The following is a 27290-nucleotide window of genomic DNA, read 5'->3' on the forward strand; positions in this document are numbered from 1 at the left end:
CAGTAGTTTACTTATGGTCTTGCCCAGGCCTATGGTCACTCTCCCACATTGTCATAATATAGTCTGAAGAGCCCAGGCCATCTAGACATTTTGCAGAATATGGCTTTGATTTATTATACCAACTTGAGGCCTGGTGCACAAAAATTTGTGCACTCGGGGCAGGGGGTGGGGGTCCCTCAGCCCGGCCTGTGCCCTCTCACAGTCTGGGACCCCTTGGGGATGATTACCTTCTGCCTTAGGCCCACTCCCCAGGGGATTGGGCCTAAGCTGGCAGTCAGATATCCCTCTGGCAGCCCGGGAGCCCTCGGGGGATGTCCACTTGCCAGGGGGGGCCAGGCCTAAGCTGCAGTTGGACATCCTTAGTGCTGCTGAGTAGGCGGGAGAGGCTCCCACCACCAACGCTGTACTGGCAGCCATCAGCCTGGCTTGTGGCTGAGCAGAGCTCCCCCTGTGGGAGCGCACTGGAGTGCATTGTGTCATAGTGACCAGTCGTTCTGCTGTTAGGGTCAATTTGCATATTACCCTTTTATTATATGCCTGGTGCATGGGTGGGGGCTGGCTGGTTTGCCCTGAAGGGTGTCCCAGATCAGGGTGGGGGTCCCACTGGGGTGCCTGGCCAGCCTGGGTGAGGGGCTGAGGGCCATTTTCAGACTGGCCACACCCCCTTCAGGGAGGGGGTCCCTGCTGGAGTGCCTGGCCAGCCTGGGTGAGGGGCTGAGGGCTGTTTGCAGGCTGGCCACAGCCCCCAGCCACCCAAGCTCCCAGTGGAGGCTGGCTGGAAGCAGGTATCTGGGATTTATTTATCTTCTATAATTGAAACTTTGTTGCCATGAGTGGAGGCCACAGCCAGCTCAGGGCAGGCGGGAAGCTTGGCTTCCTCCATCGTCCGGCAACCAAGCCTCCTGCTTGCTCCAGCTCCGTGTCTGCCGGCCGCCATCTTGGTTGGGTTAATTTGCATATAGCCGCTCTGATTGGCTGGTGGGCATGGCTTGGGGCATAGCGAAGGTACAGTCAATTAGCATCTTTGTCTTTTATTAGTGTAGATCAGGGGTCCTCAAACTACGGCCCGCGGGCCACATGCAAATACAAATATTGTATTTGTTCCCGTTTTGGTTTTTTACTTCAAAATAAGATATGTGCAGTGTGCATAGGAATCATGACATTGTAGATCTTCATCTCCCAGGAGCACTCAACAGAAAAATTGCCCCAGGAGCTGCTAGTCTTAAGGGCCCTTATAAGTTCTTTACAGAAAATCAGGAGGTCTCTTTTCAACTATCCAGGTTCATACATTCCTTGATCTAATCTAGTAATAATTTCAAAAGGAGACAGTCTACATTTGCCAAAGCAATACCAAGGGAAGACCCTCTGGCGAAGGCAGATGGAAAGACTCCATTAGTTTTGCCAATTGAGTTTGTTGTTGTTATTGTTAATCCTCACCCAAGGATATTTTTTCCATTGATTTTTAGAGAGAGTAAAAGGGAGGAGGAGAGACAGAGAGAAACATAAATGTGAGAGAGACACATGCATTGCTTGCCTCCCAACCTGAGTGGAGATTGAGCCTGCAATCAAGGTATGTGTCGTTGACTGGATCAAACCAGGACCCTTCAGTCCGAGGGCCAAGGCTCTAACCACTGAGCCATTGGCTAGAGCCCAAATGAGTTTTAATTACTCTGTTAGTCCATTCTACAAGACTAGGGGACTGGGAATTATTGTAAATCAGCAAGGTCTTACAGATTACAAAATTTTTCCTGTGAAATGAGTTCCTCAGTCACTATGGAGCGCTGTGGGAATTCCCCAAGTTGGAAAGATCTTCACAACTTCTGTTGAGGCTGTGGCTCTGTAGCAATGGGAGTGATTCCACCCAATGAGAAATCATACAAATCATCACTAACATATACTCCTTGACAAGAGGGCAACTGAATAAAGTCAATTTGCCAGACTTCAAAGGGGCCTGAAGGCAAGGGATAATGCCTGAGAGGAGTATGAAGGGCTTTCCAGGGTTGTGCTTTGGGCAGATTTGGCATTTTTGGTATACCTGGGAAGTTATCTTTGGAGACTTATAACACTACTAGAGGCCTGGCTTGCGGGGATCAAACTGAAACCAGCTCTCCAACACCCCCCGAGGGGTCCCAGATTGCGAGAGAGCACAGGCCAGGCCGAGGGACCCCACCAGTGCACCATTAGGACTGGAGAGGGACCGCGGGAGGGCTCCAGGGTGTGTCTGGCCTATCTAGCCCAGTCCCAATTGACTGGACCCCAGCAGCAAGCTAACCTACCGGTTGGAACGCCTGCCCCCTGGTGGTCAGTGTGCATGATAGCGACTAGTCGAACGGTCAAACGAATGGTCGGACACTTAGCATATTAGGCTTTTATTATATAGGATTGTTTTCCCTATGAAATCATTTTTTTCAGGGTTCCAGTGAGTTAAGTCATGTACATATTGTAATATGTGATATTGTATGCAATCAGGGAAGAAGGGTTGGTCATTTGGACCTACCCATAAGTTTCTTTTAGGGTCAAATTTACAGCCATGCTTTAACCCAGTGATGGCGAACCTATGACACACGTGTCAGAGGTGACACGTGAACTCATTTTTTTGGTTGAGTTTTCTTTGTTAAATGGCATTTAAATATATAAAATAAATATCAAAATATAAATCTCTGTTTTACTATGGTTGCAAATATCAAAAAATTTCTATATGTGACACGGCACCAGAGTTAAGTTAGGGTTTTTCAAAATGCTGACACGCCGAGCTCAAAAGGTTCGCCATCACTGCTTTAACTACTACTTTCTATTTTGTTGAACATCTAAATGATCTTTTAAATCTCTAACTGCTTCAGTCGGTAGCATAGGTGCTTCCATTAAGGGCTGAGATTGTTTTAATGCTGCTAATTTAGCACCAGTGTCAGCCAAATGATTACCTTTATTTTTTATCCATGTTTGCCAATGAAAGTTCAGGGACTTTTATGACTGCTAAATATTTAGGTAACTGGATAGCCTCTAAGAGTTCTAAAACCTATGAACTTTTTTTATCTTTTGTCTGGAAGTCAAGAATCCTGTTTCCAGAGCATGCCAAAGTCATGGGCAACACCAAAGGCATACCTGCTCTAGTATAAATGTTAGCCGTTTTACCAACTGCAAGCTCAAATTAATGCACAGAGCTCTGCTCGTTAAGCAAAATTTCCTGAGGCATTGGACTGGCCTCAGTGGTCTCATTTAGAGACAAGGCCTACTCGATAGTGGCCTATTTCATATTCCAGATAAGAATCATCAGTAAATCAAACTAATTCAGCATTTTCAAGAAGTGTTTTCAGTAAGTCAATTTGAGGAGTTAGTAGTTGGTCTGAATGTCAGGCAGGCATGATGAATTTTGTTGAAGAACAGAGGAAGGAGAGTAGCAGGATTGAGTATTACACAGAGCTATCATCACAGTAGATGAAGACAATAAAGGAATTTCACAGGAGGTTAGTCTGCTAGCAGAGAGATGCAGAGTAAGATCAAAATTAAGTAAGGCTTCCACTGAATGAGGCACGTGAAGAATGAGTGGAGAGCCCTTTATTTATCTATTCTACATCTTGTAGTGAATTGGCAGTGGCCACAATGGCTCTCATACAGGGAGAGTGACCTTTGGCCACTGGATCTAATTGCTAACAATAGTACCCAATGGGCCCACGTTGACTTCCATGTCTTTGGGTCAAGACACGTAGGCATTTCCCTCTCCAAAGAATTGTTCAAATTCACCCTTCTCATTTCCCTACTCCTCAACACACTCCAATGTGGTGTATGACACCAATCCAGCATAGACCTGCTCTTGCCAGGGCTACCAATGAGTCCTGCTCCTTATCCAAACCTGACCTCTTGGCACCTTGTAACCTCCTGTCCCCATCTACCATCTCGACACCCCGCCCCGGTTGGCAGTCTCTGAGACAGCCCCCCAAGATCCCCTCTCCTTGACAGTGGGCTAAACCTAACGACTGACTTCTAACAAACAGGGTATGGCAAAAGTGATGGAATGTCACTTCTGAGACATGGCTTCTGTCTTGTATGGCCTCTCTCACCCTCTCGTTCACTTGCTCTGAGCAAAGCCAGCTGCCATATTGTGAGGTGCCCCATGGAGAGGTCCACATGGCAAGGAACTGAGGAGGCCCCCACCCAAGAGCCAGTGTGAAACTGAGTCCTCATCAAACAGTCAAGGAAGAACTGAAACCAGCCACGTGAGGGAGCTTGGAAGCAGGGCCTCCCTGAGCTGAGCCATGAGTGCAGCACCATGAGTGTAGCACCACGGGTGCAGCCAGTGAGAGACCTTGAGGCAGAGGCACCAGCCAAACTGAACCCACAACCAGACCACAGCCACGGGGATAATATGCAGTAATTGTTTTAACCTGGTAGATTCTCAGATAATTTGTTATGCTTAAATCTATAATATTAAAAGGGTAATATGCTAATTAGACCAGACGTCCTTCCTGATGAAGCCAGGCCAGAGGGAAGCCATCCCAGGTCCTAGGTGCCTGCGGGCGGCTGGAGGAGGGAAGCAGACCAGGTCCCGGGTGCCAGAGGGAGGCCGGTGCCGGCAGCCGGGGGAAGGAAGGCCTACTCTTGCACGAATTTTCATGCATCGGGCCTCTAGTAGATAAATAATACAATTCCATCCGTCATCTCTTCTCTGGCTTCTCCCTCAGCAGCTCCCACCATCCCAACTCCTGTCCAGCATCCTTTGTTGGTGCCTCTTAACTGTTAGGGTTTCCCAGGTCCCCTTCTTTTCTCCTCTCTGCACTCACTATCTGGTTATCCAACCACTCCTAAGGCTGGCTGGAGCCCGAACTCCTTCTGGAGCCCCACCCATGAATGAATGTCAAATGGCATCCTGGATAGCTGCACTCAGGACCCATGTTCAATGCAGCCAGAAACAAACTCATCCTCTTTCCCCCAAAACTTACTTGTCTTCCTCCTGTGCGCCACGTCTCAGAGGTGGTGCCATCCTCCTCCTAGTCACCGAAACCAGAATCCTGGTGTCATCCTGGATGCCTTCCTTTTGCTGTCCTTAATCCCTAAGACTGATAGACTCCATCTCCTAAATATTCCTTGCATATTTTTAGTCCTCATAGTCTCTCCTGCCCCATATTCTGGGTCCTATCCAGAGGTGCTGGTTCACTGCACTGAAGTACCAAGAGGGCTGAGATCTATCCTAGCCCGGCTCACCAAGGGTCCTCCCATAGCCTGAGCTGCCTGTAACTGGAGGAAAAGCCACAGCGACCGCCTCCAACCTGGTTCAATCCACTCCCACCCAGAGGCAGCCGGAGGGATTCTCTTAAAACCCACAGTACTCCTCTAGCCTGCTCAAAACCCTTCTGTGGCTCTCCACTGCCCTCAGGATGAAGCGCCAGCTCCCTACAATGACTCAGGAGGTCTTCCTGACCTTGGCTCTCCAACCTCAAGTCTTGCCCTTTTCTGGGCATCACAAGCTGTGCAACCTGAACTACGGAATTGCTTGCAGAAACGCACGGTGCCATGCATGCAGGCTACATCTTTACAACAGTCGTTCTTTCACCTGGAACATCCCTGCATTTTGCTCCTCTCAGTGAGGATAACTCCTACAGTAACATCAGAAGTGGCTTCCTGCCCAGCTGGTGTGGTTCGGTGCTTGAGCCTCAACCCATGAACCAAGAGGTCGCTGGTTCCATTCCAGCGAGGGCACATGCCGGGGTTGAGAGCTCCATCCCCAGTAGAGGGAGTGCAGGAGGCAGCCGACCAATGATTCCCTCTCATCATTGATCTCTCTCTCTCTTCCTCTCTCTCTCCCCCCTTCCTCTCTCTAAAGTCAATAAAAACACACACACACAAAGTAGCTTCCTACAATTCCGGAGAGTTTAGGTGCTTTGAAGTGTTCAGCCCGAGAGCTTTTGGAGAAGCTGAAACGGATTTTCCACCCAGAAGACAGTTAAGACCTCAAAAAACAAAAGCTCTGAACTTCAGTTGCCTCATCTATAAACCGCTTGGTCACGCAGCCAGCAGTTGGGGCGGGTACCCATTGCCCGCCCCGCAACTTCAGCTCCCAAACTGCAGCTCAGGGCAGTGCTGAGAACCGGCCACGCACGGCTCAGCTGGTGGCGAGGCTTCCAGCGTCATCGGCCCGGCCCGTCCGGGCGTCGTGGGCGGGGCCTCCGGGCGTCGTGGGCGCGGCCGCCCCCTTCGGACGCCCCCTGCGCGCCCGCTGGTCGCAAATAGACGCCGACGTCATGACGTCATGTTTCCTCAGACGCCTCCCGGGGTGGCGGGTCACGTGAACCACTTTTCGCGGGAAAACTGTTTTGCTGGCGGAGCTGAGAGGAGCGCGGCGCTAAGATGGCGGTGAGCGGGCGGGTGTGGGGCTTGCGGGTGGTCCCCGCGGCTCACACGTCAGTACCCCCTGGGGCGCGGGAAGTCCGGGGCGCGCGCCAGCAGCTGGGACGACTCTGGGGGGTGCGGCGCTGCGCATTTCTAGTCCTTGCCCTCCTTGGGTTTATGCCCTGCCACGGCCCCCACCCCCCGCCGCCGGGGGTCGGTCCTTCGGATGAGGTTGGGCCCCTGGCTCGGGTTTGGAGCTGATTTCTCTCGGGGTCTGCAAAGCCAGCGGGCGCGCACCGCTCGAGGCCGGGTGATGCTGCCTTCCGTTCCAGCCTGGGAGCGCTGGACTCGCCGAGCGGGGCGCAGCCTGCCAGACCCCTGTCGCCTGCTCACTCTGCACGTGCTGGCTGGCCCCTCTCTGTGCCTGGCAGCAGGGAGTAACACAAGACAGACAGGGTCCCGCAACTTCGTGCCCTTCTTATTGTAATATTTGTTGTCTCTTTGTCTTGGTCATTGTTTGACCCTTCCACTAGTCTTTGAGCATCAAGACCTCTTACGTTTTGTTTAGTTTTTAATAAATCTTTATTGTTGGAAGTATCTACAAATGTCCCTTTATCCCCCATGGGCCCCCTCCAGCCAGCACCCGCCCCAGGCCCAGGTCTTCACCACCCTAATGCCCGCGTCCACGGAAGACCTCTAATATTTTGGTTGCTCTTGTATCGAAGTGCCTGGCGCAATGTGGATGCTCAAATGGGTGGGAATGCTTGCTTATGGGGAGGAATAGACGATAAGCAGGGACAAGTGAGGTATCCTCGGTGACTTGTCATGGAGAAAACACTGTTGTGAGCAACCCGATGTTGGGGGAAGTGATCTTTGAGCTGGTTCCGGTGTGTCAAGCCATTGGTTCAGCTCAGGAGAGCAGTCCATGTAAAGGAAACAGCAAATGCAGTCTTGAGGCTAGAAGGGATTTGGTGTGGAGGACAGGAGCACTGTAAGGAGGCCACCTTATCATAGGAAGCTAAGTCAGCCCTCATCTTCTTGGTCTTCCCTTGCAGGAATCATCTGAATCCTTCACCATGGCCTCCAGCCCGGCCCGCCGTCGGCAGAGCAACGATCCTCTCACCTCCAGCCCTGGGCGCAGCTCCCGGCGCACAGATGCCCTGACCTCCAGCCCTGGGCGTGACCTTCCTCCCTTTGAGGATGAGTCTGAGGGGCTGTTAGGCACAGAGGCACCCCTAGAGGAAGAAGAAGAGGATGGAGAGGAACTTATTGGAGATGGCATGGAGAGGTACTTTCATTCAAGGCCCTGCACTCCACGGATAGTTCTGTAGGGTGCCCATTGTGCGTCAGTGACCTTGCTTTTGAGAGCATGTTGGTTCAGGGTCTGGGGGGAGACAAACAGCTTCTTGGGGCCACACTGTTGGTCTTTGTAACTTGCTGTATCTAAGACTGCACCTAAGGACAGGATAAGCCCCAGCTCCATGAGATGTGTGGCCCCAGGAGATAGAAGGGGTCTCTAACCTGGAGGACCATACCAGGGATGTCAACTGGGAAGGACAGGAAGCAGGCAGCTGAGTGTTTTTCTGCAACTTCAGAGAAACAGACTAGGGGGTAACGGGTGCTGATTAATCAAGATTTAGATTCGATTCAGCAAACATTTATTGTGCCTAATCTGCACCAGGCCCTGTGTTATATACTTTCACACTTATTAGTAAACATATAAACATATATTAAAGGTTATTGAGGCTTAATGCTAACACAGTGGAGTAAGCTTTGCAAGAAAGCAGGGTTAGATGTCTACTGCCTTATCCCATACTTACAACTGGGACTTGGTAGGTGCATCAGTAGTAGAATTACGTGAATACCCAGGAGCCTCATGAACAGTCTCCTCCTGATACTTGGCGTTCCAGAACTGGTGTGTGTGAGAGGACTGGACAGGCCATCCCACAGTCCACAGGGAGTGCTTTGTGAGCCATCTACCAACTGACTGTCAAGGGCACTGTGAACCATTCAGATCTTTGCTTTAAGTGCTGTCATCCCTGACAATCAGGCTGGGTGTGTAGTCCGTGCCAGACTGGAAGGAATGAGGAGTCTGGGACCACCATCCCTGGACAAGCCCTTGTGTGCTGCCGAGTTGTTTAGGCAGTACACCCCTCCCTTATCCTCTACCCTCTGTTTCCACCTCTCCTTCCTTGCAGAGAACGAGAGGTCCTTTGCAGGGGCCTCTGGATAGAGGTATCTGAGGGCTAGCTGGGCCCAATTAGACTATGCTTTTATGGCTTTTTAATAAACATGTTTACTGAGCTATAATTTGTATATTTTAAATTTACCTGTTGTAAGAATACAATTCAGTGCTTTTTCGTCAATTTCCTGAGTTTGGCAACCATGACCACAGTTCAATTTTAAAACATTTCCTTTTTGGGGACGTTCATCCCAATAAGATCCCTTGTGCCTATTTACAGTTAATCCTGGTTCCCATCCCCACCCCTAGGCAGCCAATAATCTGTCCCTAGATTTCCTGCCAATTCTGGCCATTTCATACAAATGAAATCATAATATATGACTGGATTTTGTGACAGGCTTCTTTCACAGTGTGGTTTTCAAGATCCATCTGTGTTGTAGTGTGTGTCAGTACTTCAATCCTTTATGTGGCTGAATAATGTTCCTTTGTATGGACAGACCACATCTTTTATCCATGACCATTTGATGGACATTTGGGTTCTCTGCACTTTTTGGCACTTAAGAATAATGCTGCTATGAAGTTTTTATGTGAACATAATGTTTTCAGTTCTCTTTGACAAATACCAAGGGATGGAATTGCTGGGTCATATGATAATTCTATGGTTATTTATTTAGTTCGTTAATCCTCTCCTGAGGATATTTTTTCCATTGATTTTTAGAGAGAGTGGAAGGGAGGGGGAGAGATAAAGAGAGAAACATTGATGTGAGAGAGACACATCGATTGGTTGCCTCCCTTATACCCTGACCAGGGCCAGGGATGGAGTCTGCAACCGAGGTGTGTGCCCTTGACTGGAATCAAACACGGGACCCTTCAGTCCATAGGCTGACACCCTATCCACTGAGCCAAACCGGCTAGGGCTCTATGGTTAATCTTTTGGGGAACTGCCAGGCTGTTTTCCAAAGCAGCTGCAACATTTCACATTCCCACAAATGGTATATGAGGGTTCCCATTTTTTCCACATTCTTGCCAACACCTGTTGTTTTCTGTTTTTTAAAAAATAGCTATCCTAATGTATGTGAGGTGGTGTCTCATTCGGATTTTGATGTACATTTCTCTGATTCTTAATGACGTAGAACATCTTTTCACATGATTATTGGACATTTATATATCTTCTTTAGAGAAATATCCAGATTCTTACCTTTTTGAGTTGTAGGAATTTTAAAGAGTTTTTTTTTTTTTTTTTAATATATTTCATTGATTTTTTTACAGAGAGGAAGGGAGAGGGATAGAGAGTTAGAAACATCAGTGAGAGAGAAACATCGATCAGCTGCCCCCTGCACACTCCCTACTGGGTATGTGCCTGCAACCAAGGTACATGCCCTTGGCCGGAATTGAAGCTGGGACCCTTGAGTCTGCAGACCAACGCTCTATCCACTGAGCCAAACCGGTTAGGGCTTTAAAGAGTTTTTATACTGGATACAAGTCCTTTTATCAAATATATGATTTGCAAATATTTTCTCAATCTGTAGCTTGTCTTTTTCCTTTTTTTAATGGTGTATTTTGTAGTACAAAAGATTTTAATTTTAATCAAGTCCAGTTTATCAATTTTTTTATGGAATTTTGCTGAAGACATTTAATGACTTAAAATTCTTGAAGAGTGAGATACGTTTTCCCTGAAAATTTAAGAATTCAGAAACAGATGAGCCCAGAAATTTACCTGTCTCTGGCTTCTGTTTCTAGCATCAGCAGTATAGGATTACTTGGTCTGAAAATGTAGTTTGACAGAGTAAAAAACAAGAAGAAAACTCCAAATAGTAGCAGTTGCCCTAATTGCCACTTACTGACAAAAGGGAAAAGTCAAGAGGGTTATCTTGGGAAGGCAGTGTGGCATGGGGAACAAACTTTATGATTTGTAGTTGGATTGTTTTTTGACACCCAACTCTGCTGATCAACTATTGGCAAAAGTCATATTATTCCCTAATGCTCAGTTTGTGCATATTTTGGATGGAGCAGTGATGTCTACTTCCCAGAATTTGCAGGGAGAGAGGTTCCTTGTTAAAGTATCATTCCCCTTCAGATCGCTGCTAGATGACAGTGTGGAAAATGAGCCCTTGACAGTCTTGGAGAAGCTGAGAGGCTTGCGCCACTGGGCAGGCATATGAGAGAGGCTGGTTTGGCTGATGTCAATAGAAGGCCTTCCCAGGACTTGAAGGGGTTTGAGGCTGCATTGTCTGAGGGGGGAAATTCCTGCCCACTCAGGAGCTGGGGTTGCCTCTCTGAAAGCCTTTTTAAGTGTGCTCAGTGGCGTTAAGTACATTCACATTGTTGTGTGACCATCCCCACCATCTCTAGAAATATTTCATACCAAGCTGAATTGTACATTATTTGTATTTTTGTGACTGGCTTATTTCACTAAGCATAATGTTCTCAAGGTTCATCCATATTGTAGTGTGCGTCAGACTTTCCTTCCTTTTGGAAACTGAGGAGTGTTTCATTGCCTGGATAGGCCACACTTGGTTTATCCATTGGAGATCCTTTTGATCCCTCTGTGTTTCTGGCCTGGAAACTTCAGGCCCAGGCCCAGTTCCTGGGTGGTGTTTTGGTGGTTTTGTTTTCTGGGGTTGTTGTTTTCATATATGTATATACTAACAGGGTCCATTTGGGGGTCTCTCAGGGACTACCGTGCCATCCCGGAGCTGGACACCTACGAGGCTGACGGACTGGCCTTGGACGATGAGGACGTAGAGGAGCTGACAGCCAGTCAGAGGGAGGCGGCGGAGCGGGCTATGCGGCAGCGCGATCGTGAGGCTGGCCGGGGCCTGGGCCGCATGCGCCGTGGGCTCTTGTATGGTAGGTTGAGACGTCTACAACCCCAAGAGGACTAGTCCTGCTTTCAGAGCCTCTGGGAGCTGGGAAGGAGTGCTAGGGAAGACCACTCCAGGATGTCCCATTTGTCCCCAGACAGCGATGAAGAGGACGAGGACCGCCCCACCCGGAAACGCCGCCATGTGGAGCGGGCCACAGAGGACGGCGAGGAGGACGAGATGATCGAGAGCATCGAGAACCTAGAGGACCTTAAGGGCCACTCTGTACGCGAGTGGGTGAGCATGGCCGGCCCCCGGCTGGAGATCCACCACCGCTTCAAGAATTTCCTGCGCACCCATGTGGACAGCCATGGCCACAATGTCTTCAAGGAGCGCATCAGCGACATGTGCAAAGGTTTGGCTTCTGTACTCCGGGCCTCTGCTCACCATGGTCACCTTGCAGAACTCTCCTGCAGAAAATTACCACTTTGGCCCAGTAACAGCACACTGAATGGAGAGATGGAGTGTAGGGCACATTAAATAACTTTCCTGTTGCTGGTCAGGAGCTAGGCCTCGTGCCCACAATGTCCATCTTTCAGACAAATACGAAAAGTATTGTGAGTCTGTACTAGGACAGTCCAGCCGACTGTCCAAGGAGCACATCTGTTCACTGAAGTGTATTTTAACATGTTTAAAATTTGGCACGTTAGCCTCAGCCAGGTGGCTCGGTTGGAGTGCTGTCCAGGACACCAAAAAGGTTTCTGGTTCGATTCCTGGTCAGAGCACATACCTAGTTTGCAGGTTTGATCCCTTGTTGGGGCCCATACGAGAGGCAGCTAATTGATGTTTCTCTCTCACATCAGTGTTTCTATATCTCTCCCCCACTCCTCTCTCAAATCAATGAACATATCCTCAGGTGAGAATTTAAAAAAATAAATTTGGCAGGTTTTATGTAAAAACCTGGATTACTACTTTGATTAGAAAGTAGCGGCATATTTCTTTGGGACAGGTGTTATTTTATAAGGAGGCATGCAATTCTTTGTTTCCTGCTGTCCCCTCCATTTCCTGTGTCTTACATTTGACACAGTTTATTCTTTGGTTTCCTTCCTGGTCCTTATAGGCATTTCAAGTTGCAGCCCTGCTGTATTAGCCATTCTGTGTGTATTATTTTACTTAATTCTCCCAGTGACTTCCTCATTTTACAGATTGGGAAGTTGAGACTCAGGATGTGTCACTGAATCTAAGTCACATAGTTAAAGCAAGGTGGGCTTAGAAGTGAGAGCTGGGCTTTCTCTCCTTGCACGGTGAGACAGAAATCGCCTCCTCTGGCTTGACACTGTTTTATTCCCCTCTAGAGAACCGTGAGAGCCTGGTGGTGAACTATGAGGACCTGGCAGCCAGGGAGCATGTCCTGGCATACTTCCTGCCAGAGGCGCCAGCAGAGCTGCTACAGATCTTCGATGAGGCTGCTCTGGAGGTCGTGCTGGCCATGTACCCCAAGTACGACCGCATCACCAGCCACATCCACGTGCGCATCTCCCACCTGCCTCTGGTGGAGGAACTGCGCTCGCTGAGGTGAGCTGAGGACAGGGCAGGGGCCGAGGGTCTGGTTCTTGGCACCCTGTGGCTCAGGCATCATTCAAGAGAGCTTTTCAAGGTGGTGGTGTGGGCGGATGACTGCAGCCAAGGAGAGGCCTCAGCCATGAGTTGATTTGCATAGAGTGGGGTACGATGGATCTGGTGGTGCCAGGCCCCAGATTTTCAGGATCTGATGTTGGAATGCTCTCACATGCTGGCCTCACCTCTCCAGAGGGTGCAGGTCAAGCATCAGGGCTCCAGGCCTCTGAGGTACCCTCTCATCTCCACAGGCAGCTGCACCTGAACCAGCTGATCCGTACCAGCGGGGTGGTGACCAGCTGCACAGGTGTCCTGCCCCAGCTCAGCATGGTCAAATACAACTGCAACAAGTGTAGCTTTGTGCTGGGGCCTTTCGCTCAGTCCCAGAACCAGGAGGTGAAGCCCGGCTCCTGTCCTGAGTGCCAGTCAGCTGGCCCCTTTGAGGTCAACATGGAAGAGGTGAGCAAGCACGCAGCACGGGCTGCTGTCTGTCCCTGTCTCGGGTCCCTGGTATGAAGGGTCTGCCTGACATAGGCAGTTTGGAAAACCAGCATGGCAGCAGAGGGAAGCAAGAAGGCATTGTGTGTTAGCCATACTATAGGGCAAAGCACATCTGTCTGGCCAACCTGTTTAGTTTTGCCCACAAGATGTTTTCAAAAATTCAAGCCAATATTTAAAAATTGATTGATTTTGTTTAAAGCATCAAAGTTGATGGCTTCTTACGAAAAAATGGGAAGATCTGGCTAAACTGGGCCCACTCTTTGCCCAGCTGCTTTCCAGCCCATCACTCACATGAAATGCCTGCAGTCCCATTGACACTTCCTCTTAATGTTTCTGGTACCTGCCTCTGCGTCTTTGGTTGGGGCTCTTGGATTGTAACCACCTTAGACACTATATTCAAGAGACACTGCTCAAAGCCTCTGGGCCTTACGGCTCTAGGCACATTGCATGTGCCTTTGTAGTTAACAACTTCATCTATAAAGTCATGGTGCCTGCAGTAGATGCACAGATGTCCTTGTGCCTTGCTGCCCTGAGTGTTGGCTTACTCACCATAGTTGCCTTGCCAGAAAATGCCTGGGAAGTTGTGCTTTTAAAGCTGACCTGTTTAAAAGTTCAAGTATGTCTTGCCTGGTGAGAGACATCTGCAAGACTGTACTTCACCTGAGCCTATGTCTCTGCCCAGGCTTCCCTGCCCTGTCTAACTTTCCTCCTCTATGGATTCCACCTTCACAAAAGTCTCTTGTGTAGGAGCAGAGCTTGAGGTTCCACCCCTAGGGAACTTGAGACAGTAACTAGTAGAGGATTAATAATTATAGCTGGCATTTCTAGAGTATTTTCCAGGTGCCTGGTAAAACATATGTAGTCCTCCTCATGCCCTCTAAGGCAGGTACTATTACCCTGTCTTGCCAATGAAGAAATTGGCTAGGGTCACCCAGCCAGGAAGTGACTCAAAAGATTGGAAGTCAGACATTTTGACTCAGCATCTCTATAAACTGCTGTATTACATGGTCAAGGTCAGACAACATCATTCAGTGCTTGAAAAAGTGTGAAGTGTGCCCCACAGGGACAGGTCCCATGACTGTGTGTTTGTCCCTTGCAGACCATCTATCAGAACTACCAGCGCATCCGCATTCAGGAGAGTCCCGGCAAAGTGGCGGCTGGCCGGCTGCCCCGCTCTAAGGATGCTATCCTCCTCGCCGATCTGGTGGACAGCTGCAAGCCAGGAGATGAGATAGTATGTGGCCAGGAGTGGGCTGGGAGGGAACTGAGCTGCTAAGGAGATTTGTGGTGGGCTGAGGGAGGGGTGGATGGCAGATGTGGGGAGTGGGATGAGTTCTTGAGTGACCCTTGTACTGGACTAGTTATCTAGAACACTGGGTTGAGGACTAGTTGTGCTTTGGTTTTGTTGAGTTTCTCATCTTGATGTCTAGCATGGATGATTTGAAGGAGAAGCAATTGGATGAAGCCAGGTGTGGAGGTAGATCCAGCTCCCACTGTGACCCCGGAGCTGGCCCCACTGACCATATGGTCTGCCTTTTCCCAGGAGCTGACAGGCATCTACCACAACAACTACGATGGCTCTCTCAACACTGCCAATGGCTTCCCCGTTTTTGCCACGGTCATCTTAGCCAACCACATAGCCAAGAAGGACAACAAGGTTGCCGTGGGGGAACTGACTGATGAAGATGTGAAGATGATCATCAGCCTCTCCAAGGACCAGCAGATCGGGGAGAAGGCAAGTTGAAGTCTTGCAGGGCTACTGTGCTCTGCAAGGAACCCAGGGGCTCAGTGAGGGTGTTGTGGGTGCACAGGGCTCGCTGCCCTAGCCTTGGCTACTACTCCAGGCTGCCCTGATACCTCAGTCTTTATTTCCAGGTATTGGAAACTGGAGTTCCCTTATTTTACTTCCAGTGGCAACTCAGTAAACTTGCCTTGATGGGGGTCCCACACTCCAGGGGGAGAGCATAAATGTTGGTGAGATTGGCCTGAGCCTGTGTCCCCACCCAGTTAGGACAGGGTTGTAAGGATTCATCAGATCATGTGGAGCCCATATGAAATTGAAATGGAAGCAGAGCTATAGCAATAACTTGTCTCGGGTAGGTGTCCCCTCGTGTCAGACGCCTACTCACAGTCTTCTCCAGGGAGAGTGCTGCCGCAGTATGGTTTTGGTTTTTTAATGTAGACCTTTTCACTGAAGGTTGGGATGAAGGGGATTGGAATTGTAGACACAAAGATAACAAATAGAATGTTAAAATTCTGTTCACACAAGTCCTCTCCCATTTTACCTGCTTAGGTGTCACCAGCTGCCAAGTTGTAAGTGTTCTCAGGCTCAGAATTCTCTTAATTTTTTTCCTTCTTTCCTCTCTGCTTCACTCTCCATTTCCTGTTCAGTTTTTAATGCCGAACAGTTTGGCAGTCTCTCTGGTCTCTGCTTTTCTGCTCCTAAAGAGCCTCAGTTTATCAGTGGTTCTCAATCTTGGCTGCACATTAGAATCACCTGGGAATCTTTTTAAAATCCTGATTTCTGGGCCTCATCCTCCGGAAAATTCTGTTTCTTTGTTACTAATGTTGTGGCCCCATCCCATAACAAAGAAACAGAATTTCCGGAGGATGAGGCCCAGAAATCAGGATTTTAAAAAGATTCCCAGGTGATTCTAATGTGCAGCCAAGGTTGAGAACCATTGGTTTAGGTGAATCAGTTCAGGTCCTAGTGACTTATTTAATGAATAGGATCCTTCTCTTTATAGTCTGTAAACTCCCTGAGGGCAAGGCCAGAGCTGATGGCTCACCTCTGCCTGGACCACCTTTCTTAGTCTGCCAAGACTTGGGGAATCTGCAGGGGTCGCAGATATTCATCAGCCTCAGAAGGACTTCAGTTCTGCCAACATACTCTGTCCTGGAATACCTTCTAGGGTCACGTTCTGGGATCTTGGTGGGAAGTCTGACATGGTCCTTGCCTTCATGGAGCTCATATTTTATCAGAATTTGAATTTTGGCATAATCCTTAGTATGATCAGATGAACTGCCCCCATCTAATAATGAGATGATGGTAGTATCTATTGCAGAGTTGTTACAAAGATTAAACCAGGGGTCCTCAAACTACGGCCCGCGGGCCACATGCAAATACTGTGTTTGTTCCCGTTTTGTTTTTTTACTTCAAAATAAGATATGTGCAGTGTGCATAGGAATTTGTTCATAGTTTTTTTTTTAAACTATAGTCCAGCCCCCCAACAGTCTGAGGGACAGTGAACTGGCCCCCTGTTTAAAAAGTTTGAGGACCTCTGGATTAAACAGATGAACACGTGATGTGCTAGCTGTGGACTACACGGCAGCTAGCTGTTAGTAATACAGGTTCTTAAAAAAGTTGAACTGGATACAAAAACTGGATGGAGGTACCAGCATGGTGTGTGGAAAGCATAAAGGACCAGTAGGAAGGTAAACATAGCCTTGGGCCTGGCACCTCAGGTGGTCCCTCGCATTGTCTCCTGTTCACAGCAGGCATGCAGGTGGGTATTCTGAAGAGTGACGGGTTAGTGCACGCAGAGAGTTAAGAGCATGAGCTTGAGGTTAAGTGAAATAATTCATGGGAAGCACTGTGATATTTCCTGTCAGGTCTGGGTTTGAATTTACCCTTCTTATCAGCTTAAGTTGGCCTGTTACTTTCCAAGAGTCACTGGGTCAGCCACAGGGCATGGTGGGCAGTGTACGCAATAACACAGTTGCCCCTTCCCCTACTGCCCTAAAGGGAGGCAGGGGGTGTCCGCTTGGGAACCTGCCATACACAGCAAGCAGGTTCCAGGCTGCTCCTCATGGTCCTGGAGGAGAAACACGAGTTCATGCTGCAAGGCTGCCCGCTACAAAAACAGCTCTGAGTAGCGGTCTGGATAAAGAGGACTGACGGCACACGGTGTGTAGGAGGATAGGGAATCTGGGGCAGAGTATCTTCCAATATCCCCAATGCAGATGAGGGTTTAATAAACAAATTGTTATATGTATCCAGTACTGAGCGTCTGCTTGGCACTGTTTAGGTAATTTCCAGATAGTAACAACGATCCTATAATCTAGATGTATCTGCGTCCATTTTATTGATGAATAAACTTAGGCACAAGGGTTTAAATAAGTCACCCACGTCACATAGCTAACAAATGGCAGAGCCAGGATTTCTACCCAGGCAGTCTGGCTTCAGAGACTCCCAGTGACTGCACCCTGCTCCCTCCATACAGTAGCCAGAGTTTCGGAGGATGCATGTGTACTTGGTAATTGTCAGTTCTGTGGGGTACCCTAGCACAGGTCCTGATCTATATTTTAAAACTTTATTACAGAAGTTTTCAGATGTGTATATGGAATGGCATAGTGAACCCTTATACATCCCTCACTCAGCTTCACCAGTTGTCCCAGTCTGGCCAAGCTTGTTTCCTCTGTACTTGCACTCCCTCTCAAGTATTTCCAAGGAAATGCCAGCATTTTATCTGTAACTATATTAGCATGTGTCTCCAAAAGACTCTACTAAAACCTAATCACAATACCATCATCACACTTAAAAATAATTAGCAATTCCCTTCTATCATTATTTGGTTGATGTTGGCATTTTCATGATTGTAAAATTGTAGGTTTTAATGTCGTTGAGGTTTCTGTGCTATGATTATTGCAGGCTCCTTCTCCAGACCTGGAATCAGCTATTTCTCCAAACAGCCCTGTGGGAAATATTCTTTCCTTTCAGTGGGAAACAGTATTTAGAGACGTCTGCCTCTAGATATACTAGACCTGGACCACTGTGAGCCACTAATATTAACAGTGCTAACAGCCTCTGCTTGGACTGGGTATTGCAGTAAATATTAGGGTCAGAGAAAGAACCAAAAAAGGTGCAGTGTTGTGGAAACAGACCTCTACTCCTAGCTAGTAAAATCGTGGCAGGAGGCCTTTCTGGCACCAGCACCACTGGTACCAGCAGACCCTGTTTCCAGAAGGTCCTGCGGTCACACGGCACTGGCTCTGGTGGAGAGAGGCCGTACACGGAATAGATGGCTGATCCTGAGCGCCAGTTCCCAGAAACGGGTTTCCCTCATCTCCGTGCTTTCAGGGAAGCCGGAGGGAGTAACTCTTCCACTTGGCTGGTGGCTGAGACCAGACAGCTGGATCCAGCACTGTGGGGGTGGGTCTGCCTCAGCACTTCTAGTGCTGATTTCCCGACAGCCTCATCCCGGGGCCTGGTGCTTCCCACGCCGCTCAGTCTGGCTTGTGAGGACACACTGCTTTGCAGAGGGTGGAAAGGTTGAGAATAGTGAAGGCACAACCATGCCACAGGTGGAAGCTGACTCCCATCAGCAAGATGTGTCTCTGATGTCTCGTTTCATCTTAACATTCAGCAGATTTTGCATTCTCTCTCTCTCTCTCTCTTTCTCTCTCACACACACACACACGCGCGCACACACACACACAGATGGGAAATGTTTCAGTGACTCACCTGTTGAAATGACCTGGATTCCTGGTGGCTGCGTCTCCCTGATGCTCTGTATTTATATGTTTCAGTGCATCGTCTGTATGTTGCATCGTGTGCTCATCGCCCAAGCTCAGTCTCCTTCCGTCACGTATATTTGACCACCTTTACCTTCTTCAGCCCCCCTTACTCCCTCCCGCTGGTCACATCATACTGTTGTCTGTGTTGTTGAGTTTTCTTTGATTGTTTTGTGTTCATTTGTTGCTTTCTGTTTTCTATCCCACATCTGAGTGACTTATTTTGCTTAGCATGATATTCTTAAGATCCACCCATGTTGTCTCAAATGGCAGTATTTCATCCTTTCTTATGGCTGATTTGTATTCATTCCATTGTACCACATCTTCTTCATTCATCCGCTGAAGGACACTTAACGCTGTTTCCATGCCAGATCTGGCTTTGTATTGTATTGTATTGTATTGTATTTCTCCATCACTGGCTCACCACAGAGCTTATGTGAGGTGTCTTCCTCCATCACAGGCTGACCACAGAGCTTATGTGAGGTGTCTTCCTGCTGTCAGACCCTGTGTTTTGTCTCCTTTCTGCTTTTGATCTGCAACCTTGGGGTAGTCTTTTCTAAAGTAGGACAACATAAAGGGGTCTGACCAAAGTTCTTTTAAGCATTAAATTCTGTGATTCTCAGGAAGAGCCAACCAATAACAAGGCCCATAGTCATAAGGTCGGGCTTAAGGCCAGATCTGGTGGAATCGAAGCAGCTGTAGTGTGGGTGCTTTGGGGCTGGAGCTTCTCCATCCCCCAAGACTGGAACAGGGTGGTTATCTGCCCAGACTCCAGAGCAGAGGTCCTATTCCCATGGCTCGCTCCCTTCCTATTTCAGATCTTTGCCAGTATTGCTCCCTCCATCTACGGGCACGAAGACATCAAGAGAGGCCTGGCGCTGGCTCTGTTTGGAGGGGAGCCCAAAAACCCAGGTGAGCAGCCTCTGCGGGGAATTTGGTAGGAGCCAGAGTCTAGATACCAGATAAGGCAGGACTCTATTTAAAGCTTGCTAAGAGGTGGCTCGGTCATCACAGGGAGAACACAGCCCAGGGCATGGCATCTTGGGCATCACAGTGTCCCTAGCTGTACCATTGCCTTCCTTTGTGAGGAGCAAATTCATCTTTGCTTCACTCCTGTTTTTAAAACTTTATCTTTTAAAAAGTTGTTTTAACTTAAAAATATATGAATTTTTACTTATATTATATCCTCTTAAATAGTTAGAAGTTAGAGAAAAGCCAAAGTCACTGTCGACCACCCTTTTTAATCCTAGGTCCCTCCCTGTAGGTCACTCTTCTGGTCTTTGTGGTTTGTGCACTCCCAGACCTTTGTGTGGCTATTCATAGGTTTAACACAGGTACTTAGAAAACACAGGATTTCACACAAAAATGCATGTTCCTGTATGTGAGTATAAGTGAGTATGCATAAAGGATCCATCTTACTTTTTCTCACTCAAGAAACACATCTTTGGTATCTTTTGGTATTAGTGCATACCGAGCAAGTTCATTCTTTTAAATTACTGTATGTAATTTAAGTTAAATCATGGTCCATATAGCATAATGTATTTGGTTATCTTTCTAGTTAGAGAACATTTAAGTTGCTTCCAGTTTTTTACATTTACAAAGAACATATTTATATACACCTCCTATGTACCCATTTTTCTGGGTTCATTGCTCAGTAGTGGCATTGCTGATCCTAGGGTATTGCATCCCTTTCTGGAGAGAATATTTCGTTGTCATTCATAATAGGCTAAGGAATTGGAGATAAACCCTTTACCCCTTACCTTCCTTTCGTCTCCACTCCCTCTCCTCCCATCCTTGCCTGCAGGGGGCAAGCACAAGGTGCGAGGTGACATCAATGTGCTCTTGTGCGGAGATCCTGGCACAGCCAAGTCTCAGTTCCTCAAATATGTTGAGAAAGTGTCTAGCCGTGCCATCTTCACCACCGGCCAGGGGGCTTCAGCTGTGGGGCTCACAGCATATGTCCAGCGGCACCCCGTCAGCAGGGAGTGGACCTTAGAAGCTGGAGCCCTGGTTCTTGCTGACCGAGGAGTATGTCTCATCGATGAATTTGACAAGGTGGGTTCTGGACCTTGTGGGTGATGGATTCAGGGTGTGTTGGCTTAGCCCACAGTGGAGGATAAGTGTTAATGAGGCGTATCACGGAGAATCGTGCATTCGACTCTTGCAGATGAATGACCAGGACAGAACCAGCATTCATGAAGCCATGGAACAGCAGAGTATCTCCATCTCGAAGGCTGGCATCGTTACCTCACTACAGGCTCGCTGCACCGTCATTGCCGCTGCCAACCCCATAGGTACACCAGGCACACTAGCTGGCAGGGCTCAGGGCCTGCTAAAGGGGACAAGACCCAGAGAGACCCTGCCTTTGGGAATCAGGAACCCACAGCACCCCTCCTTCAGTCCCAGATCTGGGTTAGGAATTATGCAACAAACGGTGATTCTTTCTTGCCTGGCCTGCCAGAGCGGGAAGTGATGTGCCTGCGTTTTTGTTGAGCCATGTTCTCAGAATCACCATGGCCATTCTTAGAACACCTGAGAGAAGAATCTAGGTCATTGTCTAAGTGTGGGTGGAGTGGTTGCTAAACTCAGCCAGCAAGTGCTTAGAGAGCCTGGCACCCTCGCCTGTCTGGTTGGCTGTTCCTGCCAGGAGACAGGTATGCTTTCCGTCCGAGGCGATTTCAGGCTGTGGCTCGGGGAAAGCCTCTTCTGTCTCTTGTCCAGACCGCCTCAGACAGCAGGCGCTGAATCTCCACCCTCCTAGTTCCTCTGCCAAAGTGCTCTTCCCCTCTGTCACTGAAGCAACTTGGGGTTGGTGAGAACTTTCTATGGCTCAAGAAGAGAGGATGTGCGGGAGCATGAACCCTGATAGCTTCCTTTGTGTTACAGGGGGCCGCTATGACCCCTCGCTGACCTTCTCAGAAAACGTGGACCTCACGGAGCCTATCATTTCCCGCTTCGACATCCTGTGTGTGGTGCGGGACACAGTGGACCCAGTCCAGGTACACAACCACCTGTCCCAGGTTCCATGCAGTAAGTTCTGGGAACCTCCATGAGGCTTGGGGCCTATGGTGTGCCAGGCATGAGGAAAGGGGCACCACATGGACCTTGCTGTGTTTTCCACTCTTGTTCTCATATCCAGAAGTCAACTTTGATTTCTGTTTCCTTCACTGGTCCCCTTCCCAGCTGTCCACCCAACACAGTCCACAGTCTGCCACCAAGTTCTATTGGTCCCACTGCCTGAGTTCACTTGCTGCTTCTCTTCTCTCATCGAAGCACTGTGGTGTCCGGTGGTTAGTCTCCTGGCTTCCACTCATGCCCAATTTAGACCTCCAGTTAGAAGCCAGCCTGTCTTTTGAAAGCATAAGTCAGGTCATGCCTTTCCTTCTTAAGAACCTGCTAGCAGCTTTCCCTGTAACTCTCAGAGAATCCACCATCCTTGCTGTGGCTGCCAGCCTAAGAGTTCTCTGCACTTATCTCTTCTTCCTTTCCTCACTTCATCCACACCTTAAAGATGCCAGGGCTTCCAACTTGCTTTTTCCTTCCTGGGATGCTCTTCTCTGGGACTGTCAGATGACAGGTATTCTAGCAACCTCACCTGGAGCAGTCTCCTCAGGCCCTCACACATTGCCTTCTCTTTTAGCACATGTTACTTTCTGTAATTAATTTAAAAACTGTCTTTTCTACCCTCCCTGGGAGGTGAGCTTCATGAGAGCTCGGTCACATTTACCAATGGACCAGGGTACCTGGAGCTGCCTAGCACATAGTAGGCTTGGGATATAAGTGTTGAGAGAACATTCTTATAAAGCATATCAGCTTGCACTTCTCCCAGCTAGCTGACTTCTCCCAGCCAGGCCACGAGACTCCCCTGCGACCTGCCCTCTTCCATCTTGTCTTAGGATGAGATGCTGGCCCGTTTCGTGGTCGGCAGCCACGTCAGACACCACCCTAGTAACAAGGAGGAGGAGAGGCTGGGCAGCACCCCAGAACCCACCATGCCCAACACATTCGGTGTGGAGCCTCTGCCGCAGGATGTCCTGAAGAAGTACATCATCTATGCCAAGGAGAAGGTCCACCCAAAGCTCAATCAGATGGACCAGGACAAGGTGGCCAAGATGTACAGCGACCTGAGGAAAGAATCCATGGTGCGGCCCTGGGAGCCAGAGGGCTGGGTGGGGTTGGGTGGGGCAGGAATAGGCAGCAGCTTTCTCATCCTTGTAGTCAGTTAATCCAAAAAGTGCTAAAGCAGGAAGGCTTTTTAAAGGAAACTTACATACCTTATACCTGAAGTGTTTTGTTTCAGATGGCACTTATGTGTGCGTGCATTTGTCTCTGTGGGTATAGGACCAAGGTCTTTTGACGGCCACTGATTAAGTTCCATGTTGACTTTGCATAAATCTCACCCAAATCATCAGGTGCTCTAAACTGGTTTCGGTTCTCTGATGGTAGGATGAAGATTTAAAGGCAGCATGCAAGCATTTGGAATACAGAATTCTTGTAGATTGGTCCTTCTCACACGCCTAATCAAGATCACAACTCTTTTTTTTTTTTTACCTTTTCATCAAGTCTTCTTAGAGCATTCAACTTAGTTTTCATAGAAACAACAGCTTATTTTTTCTACATTGTACATACATGACAGTAGCAAGGACAGCTGGCCACAAGTGTAACAGATTCTGGGATGCATGTAAGTGAACGGTTGGCGGCAAAATGTGCAGGTGTGATAGTGGCAGGCCATAGCAGAGGCATCCACTGGGCACTACCACACCTCAAGGAGGAATAGAAAGTGAGCTCACCTGCTGGCTCTGTTGAGCCCTTCTGCCACAGGGTGATTAGATGTGCCCTCTGGGTTTGGGCTTTGGCATTGCCACTGTTGTTTCCCTGGCCTCTCTTCTGCCCGAGAAAATCTGATGCTATCCTCCTCTCCAGGCCACAGGCAGCATCCCCATCACAGTGCGACACATCGAGTCCATGATCCGCATGGCAGAGGCCCACGCGCGCATCCACCTGCGGGACTATGTGATAGAGGATGACGTCAACATGGCCATCCGAGTGATGCTGGAGAGCTTCATCGACACGCAGAAGTTCAGTGTCATGCGCAGCATGCGGAAGGTGGGTGTGCACTGAGGTGGGGTTCCTTAGGAGCTCAGGGTCAGCTTAGCACAGGAGGGAGGCCACATGGGCATCTCAAGACACTGGCCTGGCACTGGCTTTGCTGTGCTGTCTGGCAGCAGAAAGCCCTGGCTGCTCTTGGTGGTGGTGAAGGAGCATGGTGGGAGTGGGATGACCACATCCTTTAGTTCTGAGTATCCTGGTAGGGAGGGATGGTGATTTTTTTGCTCTTGTCTCATGCAGACCTTTGCCCGCTACCTTTCATTCCGGCGTGATAACAATGAGCTGTTGCTCTTCATACTGAAGCAGTTAGTGGCAGAGCAGGTGACTTATCAACGCAACCGCTTTGGGGCCCAGCAGGACACTATTGAAGTGCCTGAGAAGGACTTGGTGGACAAGGTACGGGCACAGATGGGAGGGGAGGGCAGGGTTGGCTATCTGGGGAGCTGTCAGTCATCTTTGGGGGCAGAAGGTCCTTGCTCTGTCAGTGAGTGGGTGGGCCTCGGATGAAAGCCATTTATTGGGTGTTTGTAATGTGCTGAGTACTGTTCCATACGTTTATAATCTTGACAGCAGCCAAAAGAGGTAAGTCCTGTTACTGTTATCTCATCCTACAGAGGAGACATCACAGGGCACTGAGTAGCTCTCCTGAGCCCACAGGCAGTTGACAGAGCTAAGATGGCCAGCCTGTGTCTATTCAGACCCGACACAGCCAGCCTCTGCCCTGGTGACTTTCCCTATAATGGAGATGGGAGGCCTGCCCAGCCTGCGGTGAACGGGCCTTAGAAAGCGAACTGAACCCAAGGCTGCTTGGGCATTCTGGAATCCTTTCCCGCGGCTCACTTGACTTTTTCTCCTTTTAGGCCCGCCAGATCAACATCCACAACCTCTCTGCCTTTTATGACAGTGAGCTCTTTCGGATGAACAAGTTCAGCCATGACGTGAAGCAGAAGATAATCCTCCAGCAGTTCTGAGCCTCTACAGCAGCTTCCTCTTTCTGGCTGGGAAGTCTTTCCATGCTCACTTCACCCCGTGCTTCAAGGATACAAAACCCAACTGCAGGGGACACAGTGTGGTGGGGCCAGGTCTGGCAGCTGAACTATCTGGCTTCCCCAGGCTGCTGGGCTTGGGTTGTGGCTAGGAATGTTGTTATTTATTTCTTAGGCTTCTTTTCTGCTTCACTCACCATCTCAGGTGGGCATGCTTTGCCAATATTTCTTTTTCAGCTGCCCAGTAACCCACCATTTATGGGAGGTCTACCTCCACTTCATCCTGGACCGAGTCTAGTGTGTTCAAGATACAGCCTTTTAGATGGCTAAGCATATAAGGGTTTTCTTGGCTTGAGTTCTATATCCTGGATGCTTTGGCCACTTTGGCTAAAGAGCAAGTTCAAGTTATAGGTAGTGTTCTTCTGAACTTCGTCCTGCACACCTAGGCTTCTATGAGTGGAGAAATCGTGTGGGTAGGAAAATGCCCCAACCCCTCTACCCTCTGTGATGACACAGCTTGGTTTCCTGTAGGAGAAAGGGTCATAGGGGTTGATATGCTAATGAGGACCACTGCTCATACCGCTTAGTCTTGCTGTGTTAATCATTTTTCTCCTACCTAATCATTTCCCCATTTTCTCGTTTGTACATTTAATTTGTTTCTGTGGTTTAAGTTTTTAATAAAATCTAAATACTTTGATCTGTTGGTCTCAATTCTGTCTTCATATAATAGCCTGTGCTGAAACACAACTGAGCCTAGATGTTATCTCTAGTTTGACCAAAACTGTGTCTCTGGTCAATAGACCAGAGGCTTTTTTTTTTTTTTTGTAATCCTCACCCAAGGATATGTTTTTATTGATTTTTAGAGAGAAAGAAACATCAATGTGATAGAGTAACATCAACCAGTTGCCTCCTCACCAAGGATCAAACCTAGGTATGTGCCCTGACCGGGAATTAAACCTGAAACCTCTTGGTGCACGGGAAGATGCTCCAACCCACTGAGCCACCTTGCCAGCACAGACCCAAGGCTGTGTTCCTGATTATTTGATATGGACCAGAACCTCATTGTCCTGAGAGCTTAATGCTTAAGGGAGTGGTCATGCAAGGAGAAGGAGATAGGTGAGTCAGGATGATGAATGAGGCCAGTTTGAATCAGCTTTCTGTCTGTTTCCCCATTCCACTTGCCAACGAATGTTCTTAACTTCTTACTGTCCTGCCTCACCTAGAGAGTGTGAGATGCGCTACCCTCCCTGAACATGGATGTGTTCTTGTCCACCCACCCAGAAGCTCTCCAAAGCCCTTTAGTTAGGGCTGTTTTATAGAGTCTTCATTAGGTAGACATGATAATTAAATCATTGGCCATTAGTGATGAGCTCAACCTCCAAACCCTCTCTCCTCCCCAGAGGTCAGGGGCTGAGGCTAAAAGCTCCAACCCTCCAATCACAAGGTTGGTTCCCCTGGCAACCAGGCTCCATCCTTAGGGGCTTTCCTAAAGTCACCTCCTTAACGTAAAGTGGTTGAAAGGGGTTTGTTATGAATAACAGGACACATCACCATTACTACTCCAAAGCTGGTTCAGGAACCATGATAAAACCCAAATGTTACAGCAAAAGATGATTCTATGGTTCTTATCACTTAGGAAATTGCAAGGGTGTTAGGAGTTCTGACAAGGAGCTGAGACAAAAACCAAAATACACATTTCTGATTCATAATATCACACAGGCCTAATAAGGCCTCACATCTGATTGTCATAGACAGCTCTTGAAGGTTGTAAGCAGGAAAGAAACAGTCCAACATATTTAATAGATGATCCCATCTGGTTACTGTAACTTGTACTGAAGAGAGAAAAGAGGAAAAGTTGAGTGGAAGTCTGGTGTAGTCTAGAGATGGTGGTGGTCTGGACTCGGGTTGGGGAAAGTGGAAATACTTTAGATCAGTTATGGCGATGAGTTCGGCGTGTCAGCATTTTGAAAAACCCTAACTTAACTCTGGTGTCGTGTCACATATAGAAATTTTTTGATATTTGCAACCATAGTAAAACAAAGACATATTTTTGATATTTATTTTATATATTTAAATGCCATTTAACAAAGAAAAATCAACCAAAAAAATGAGTTCGCGTGTCACCTCTGACACATGTGTCATAGGTTCGCCATCACTGCTTTAGATATATTCTGCAGGTAAATTAGGCAAGATTTAGTGATGAATGAGCAGTGGGAGAAATGAAGAAACCATGGATGATGACCAGTTTTTAGC

General features: G+C 48.4%; 1 protein-coding gene across 1 annotated transcript; it reads left to right on the plus strand.

The window, feature by feature from the left end:
• The first annotated feature begins 6210 nt into the window (after positions 1 to 6210).
• On the plus strand, positions 6211 to 25734 carry MCM2 (minichromosome maintenance complex component 2). Its single transcript, XM_006091293.3, has 16 exons — positions 6211 to 6348; positions 7380 to 7612; positions 11181 to 11356; positions 11468 to 11725; positions 12666 to 12885; positions 13179 to 13386; positions 14528 to 14662; positions 14972 to 15163; positions 19761 to 19854; positions 20747 to 20997; positions 21110 to 21236; positions 21829 to 21941; positions 22839 to 23084; positions 23866 to 24048; positions 24292 to 24447; positions 24912 to 25734. The coding sequence occupies exons 1-16, from the start codon at positions 6343 to 6345 to the stop codon at positions 25020 to 25022; spliced, it is 2709 nt and encodes a 902-aa protein (XP_006091355.1). The 5' UTR covers positions 6211 to 6342; the 3' UTR covers positions 25023 to 25734.
• Positions 25735 to 27290: the final 1556 nt, after the last annotated feature.

The sequence above is a fragment of the Myotis lucifugus genome, unplaced genomic scaffold (assembly GCF_000147115.1).
Source record: "Myotis lucifugus unplaced genomic scaffold, Myoluc2.0 scaffold_90, whole genome shotgun sequence".
Lineage (NCBI taxonomy): Eukaryota > Metazoa > Chordata > Mammalia > Chiroptera > Vespertilionidae > Myotis > Myotis lucifugus.

What these genes read in the sequence shown, in the direction of transcription:
- MCM2 (XM_006091293.3), top strand. An exon ending in TGCCGCTGCCAACCCCATAG is followed by an intron (nt 21,237 to 21,828) that starts GTACACCAGGCA and finishes TTTGTGTTACAG; the next exon opens with GGGGCCGCTATGACCCCTCG. An exon ending in ACCTGAGGAAAGAATCCATG is followed by an intron (nt 23,085 to 23,865) that starts GTGCGGCCCTGG and finishes CCTCCTCTCCAG; the next exon opens with GCCACAGGCAGCATCCCCAT.